This window comes from Orbicella faveolata, unplaced genomic scaffold (genome assembly GCF_042242905.1).
Source record: "Orbicella faveolata isolate gen_17 unplaced genomic scaffold, um_ofav_v1 contig_25, whole genome shotgun sequence".
NCBI lineage: Eukaryota > Metazoa > Cnidaria > Anthozoa > Scleractinia > Merulinidae > Orbicella > Orbicella faveolata.
This window is the reverse complement of record NW_028301553.1, coordinates 9,117,012-9,122,500: the sequence shown is the minus strand read 5'-3', so window position 1 is coordinate 9,122,500 and position 5,489 is coordinate 9,117,012. Positions and strand designations below refer to the sequence as shown.

Genomic DNA, 5,489 nt, shown 5'->3' with positions numbered 1-5,489 from the left:
TAGAACCTTCATCGGTACAGTGTTATAATGATAACAATTTCAGAACTGGCTTCTTAATGAGGGTTGGCCACTTAACAGGTAGCCCCTTAATGGAGGTTTCAGATTACTTTTGTGTATGTTCAATAGAAAAAAGAAGACATGTGGCAAACCTTAATTATCAATAATGGAGACTGTTGAGACAAAACATTTAATTCATAAACTAAGTTACCTTTAACAACCAGTGTGATATTTCCCTCAGCTATGCCTGCTAAATCCCCTGCATTCCCTACACAAGCAAAATGCCCTGAAAGTGACTGCGTAACACTGCTTAGTTTTAAAATCGCTTCACATCTGCTGTTTACAGCTTGGATGATTGGAAATCCCACATCAGCGACTTTTCCATCTTTGTGCCATGTTACTCGAGGTGTTGGGGTTCCAATGAACACACACCTTAATTCCACATCAGATCCTTCAGAGACAATCACTGTCAGCTGCGGCACTTCAATTTTCAATGGGATAATAGAACCTTCAAGAACAACAGCAATTAAGTAATTGACAATTGCCTCGTATGACTTAAGAATCAAGCAGGCATTTAATAATTAACTTTTTTATATTAGAAAAAAAAAAAAAATACTGGATGATAACTGAAATGTCAGTGTCTCCGGGCCAGCTTGGAAGGCAGATCAAGAGGATTGGGTATGAATACAGGTCAGGGTCACTGTGGAGTGCTTTTCCGAATGAAATAAATTACGATATTTAGAGAGGAAACCACATCAGCCTTCATTGGCACAGCAAGCCACATTTCTATGCCAAAAATATTATTTATCTAATAGCTACTGACAGCATAATATTGGTTTGGCAAAATATTTATATGCTCTTGACTTAATCATCTTTTCACATATCTTTCATCTGGATACCATAAGTTTGCTGAAATAATTTGTTGTTAGGACATTTTTTAAACAGCTCTGACCTGTGGTTGAGAAGCCAATTAACTGCTTAGACTGAGCTTACTTATGCCTTGTCAAAAGTCAATTACAGACACACCCTTGACACTATCAAAGAGGGTTGCTTGTGCCAGTGAACTACCTTTATACAACTTAAGGACATTTTAGGAAATTTGTGGAATTAGTAGACCTGTTATGTGTTTGGCTTGGTGTACGATGAGCCCCCCCTCCCCCCTCCCCCACATTTTAAAATACTCTCCGGTGCCTCAGTCTGTAACTTACATATTGAAAAGAAAAACAACTACAAGTATGTCAAAGGTCATTGATTTTACTTACTAGAATAGAAAACTTGAGCTGTCCTGCTTTTTACACTTCCCTTAGCATTTTTCACAATACAGTTGTATTTTCCAAGATGGCGACGCCTAGTTTTCTTGATTGTCAATGTATGAACTTGAACAGCTTGCTGATTAAGTTGATGTGTCAATGAGATCAGTTTGTCATCTGGTAAATCACTGTCATTCTTTACCCACTTGACATTCAATGATGTACTGCCGACTACACCACACGACAATGTGATCATCCGTCCATGAACAGTGGGGAAATCTTCAGGCTGAATGACAATTGATGGATCTTTGAGAACAAAAGCAGAGTCATGAGAACTCTGAGAATAAAACATTATTAATTCATCATGAGCATGATGAAGTAATGAAATTAAGATGAGGTTTAGCTCAAGTCAATTTCAATTGCCAGCCCTTCACTGTCATCTAATGGATGCAATGTCATGTACATGGTGGTTTAGTAGGAATCCTGTCTAGTGCCTGTCATTGCCATATACCAATAATAATTTATTAACAGTTGGTTCTGAATCATGCTTTTAAGTACATGCACTATCAAGTTATGGTACATGTACGAACAGGAAGTTTGGAGGGCATGAAATTAAAGATCGGATAGAAGCGTAAGAATTGTACTTATAGCTCTACATTATTGGTGCAGAAGAACATTAAAACCCAAGTGCATGAGAAAAAAAAATTAGGGAATGATTTGGTCACCCTAACAGTGCGCACTGTTGGATTATATAGTGAATGCTTATAGTACGTCTGCCAAATTTGATTGTCTGCTAGCTGCATTTTAAAATAATAAAATTATAATACAATTATAATACAATTATAATTGTATTATATATTATATTATGTACTGGTTCAATAAATTATCAGCCTTGGAACAATTCGATGGTATTTCCCTTAAGCTTTGCTTCTTGTACATTACAAATTTATTAATATATTACCCATTGACACCAGAACAAAGGAAAATATCAAATTATGTGTACAGAGGGTAAAATTGAGCCAAGTGCTAAACACATGCAGATTATAAAATAATACAACTGACATACCTGCAACCACATCCACATAGACAGAATGAGAAATAGTTCCATAGATATTTGATGCGGTAAATGTATACCAGCCACTGTGCAATGACTTTGCATTGGAGAAAAACAAATAGTTGTTCGCAAGGACTCTCACATCTAAGTCCATGACAAGGGATCCATGGTGTGACCAGAAATAGCTTGGTGTAGGATAGCCATGTGTCTTGCAAGATAATGTGTACTGTTGTCCTTCATACAATGTCACATTGTGTGGCTTGATGACCCAGCTGGGTGGACTTTCTGTATAACAAGTAGGAAATATTAATAACTAAAATTTATAAACACCTGTTGTGGAGGCATGGTGGCCTCATGTTTAGTGCACTCCACTCCGGATCGAGCAGTCCAGGTTTGAGACCTGGCTGGGGACATTGTGTTGTGCTCTTGGGCAAGACACTTTAAATACTCTCACAGTGCGTCTATCCACCCTGGTGCACATGTGGGTACCAGCGATTTTAATCCTGAGGGTTATTTAAGCCCTGTGATAGACTAGCATCCCAATTCCAGCAGGGACTAGAAACATTCCTAGTTGCTTTATGCCACAGAAACTGGGATAAGCTCCTTCCTTCTTACCATGGACTGTACCCTTAAAACAACTGTACATGTCAAACATATAGTATGTCTTAACTGTTTCAGTATTATTTCATTCAAATGTTATCTGCAGATATTTTTGGTCAGTTATCGGTAGTAGCTACATTAAGAGACTTCTCCCACAAGTAAATTGCCAGACACCTTCAAAACCTTCAAGTAATCAATACATTCATAATCAACTAACCAAACAGTAAACTACCATACGTTTTAAGTTATACAGTTTAATTTATTTCTTTAGGGAGCTTTTGTAGCGTTTTGGTGGGGTTTTAGTGCACAGGCTATTAGTGCCCAATCCAATTCATTGGTGTGTGCTGCGTACATCCTGAGGGGTGAGGAGGGAATGATTGGTTTCATAATTCTCATAAGTTATTACATGGAAAATACAGTCCACATACATAGAAAATACAAGCTGATCACCCAAGGGACTGATAGGATTAGCTATAATGTTCAATGATCATTGTGAATTTAAATGTAATCCGATAGCATTACATGTACTTAGTGACGTCCAACATACCTGTTACAACAGTAACATAAGCATCAGCTATGACTCTTCCATACTGATTCTGTGCGACACAGCCATATCGCCCTGCATCAGACCAGTGTATCCCCAAAATATAAAGATATTTAAAGACAGCACCCACAATAAACCTCCCACCAGTCTGAATCACAGTCTCGCCGCTGTCAGTATATTTCACCCATTTCAGTGTTGGTGCGGGTATCCCAAAGGCTTGACAGTCTAATCGCACATCTGCATGTAATACAGCTGTTGAATTTGAGGGTGTCATTATGAAGTAGGGTGCCACGCTCTCTAAAAATTAAACAAATACAGAGATTTTTAGCTAGATAATGAGCTTGAGTCCTGGGCATAACAGGAACCGGGCAAATTGGCTGCCTGTGAGGATGATTTTGCCCGCCTGGTTTGACCATCTACAGGAAAATTTTCTTATAGAGAATTTCACTTCAAAACGTTTTGCTCGCCTGTGAAAACCAGTTGTCCTCCTACTGAAAACATTAATGCAACCCCAGGTGTTGATACTTGTTTAGCCTGTTGTGTGGTTCCAGATTGTAAACAAATGGGGAAATGAGAAAGAAAGGTTATATAACCAAACCAAAGCAAAGCAAAAACCCGAAGACCCTGGCCAGAAGGAGCATGTGACTCGCCCTTCTCCCTGACAGTAGTCTGAGAAATTCACTTTTATATTGTGAGCAAAATAAAAGTAATCCATGCCACAAGCCAATATAATTGCCTTCAGTAGTATATATACCTAAGGTGTGAAGTCTGAATTCAAAATAATTACAAAGTCTTTACATAGGGGTCTGACTATGAAGTTATCAGTGAGGGAACAACAAATTAAAAAATACTGGGAATGAAATTAGGCACTCATTTAAAAAAATTATTGCAATTATAAATGGTTGACTGCATAGTGCATAAATTGCATATGGTCAAGTTGTTAGCACACACGAAAATGGAAAAAAAAACGCAAAGCCTGACTGTGTTGTCAAACTAGTGTATTGTTCATTCTCTTAAAAATTAAAGCATTCTGGCACACGTAAGCTTATCACATGAGGTGAAATAAACTCATAAACAACAGTGTGCAGCCGTTTGACAGTGATCGTGCGAAGTCTCCCCTACAGAGCATAAGTTTGAAGACGATGCGTATCGGGTGTTATGTTTCTAAAGTGAAACGAAGATGTTTTCGGTAATTAATGTGATGAATGCAGTCCAGCTATCTAAAACCGTTCTTGGATACTTACGAGCCTCAATACTCAGAAAAGTTGTAGAGCACAAGCACACAGCAGAGATAATCCACCAAAACGAATCCATTACGATCGATTCGATTCGACAGTTGAAGAGGGGGGTCAAGCGCTCGCAGTGTAATACCGGTAGAGTTATTCTTTAGAGAGAAATACAAAGAGAGAAACGATTGGCGTTGAATATTTACTGTACCTTTGGCTAGTAAGTTTTCGTCAGCTCTAACAAAATTCAAACGAAGCAATATATACATGTATGTGATCATGAAGTCAAATCAAATCAAATCAAGTACTCTGAGTACTGTACGCTGAGTACGTGACCACGATGTAGTTTGGAACGATCGATACCATATAAGTTTACGTTACCCTATATAACGGTAAATACATTGTACGGGAAAAACTTCATTTCTTATTTATACTCACCGTGCTAAGGTAAAGGAATCTACTAAGTTAATCTAAATCTAGGAAAATCTGCTATCCAGCTGACATTTTAACTGCCCAAGTCCTTCAGGTAAGTGATGACAAGTTCTTTGACGTCACGACTGTGGGAGGACGGGTGTGGCGTGACATAGGAACTGTAAACTTCCGTTAATATCAACTTCCGGTTGATAGACTCAACAAAGGTCCAGTTCGCTCCAACCGGGGCTCCAACTATGCCTTAGCTAATTTAATAGAATTAATGAGGCACTCTGCCCTTTTGTTGACCTACACTATATGATACAAGACAAGAATCATTTCTTTTTTCCCTGATCAGATACGCACAGGAGATATTCTGCTTTGGTTAAGATGCAATATTGAGCAAC

General features: G+C 38.3%; 1 protein-coding gene across 3 annotated transcripts in view; it reads right to left on the bottom strand.

Annotated features, from left to right (window-relative positions):
- The window catches only part of LOC110045011 (fibroblast growth factor receptor 2-like), a 15,751-nt gene extending 10,530 nt beyond the window's left edge, over positions 1-5,221 (bottom strand). The window contains exons 1-6 of one of the 3 annotated variants that reach the window (XM_089293855.1): positions 5,110-5,221; positions 4,690-4,829; positions 3,449-3,742; positions 2,314-2,586; positions 1,260-1,553; positions 209-505 (exon numbers count right to left, since the gene is read on the bottom strand). In XM_089293855.1, coding sequence (XP_089149981.1) covers positions 209-505; positions 1,260-1,553; positions 2,314-2,586; positions 3,449-3,742; positions 4,690-4,759 — 1,228 coding nt within the window. In that variant the 5' untranslated portion in view covers positions 4,760-4,829; positions 5,110-5,221. The other 2 variants (XM_089293857.1, XM_089293856.1) reach the window with 2 other exon arrangements.
- Between the last annotated feature and the right edge of the window lie 268 nt (positions 5,222-5,489).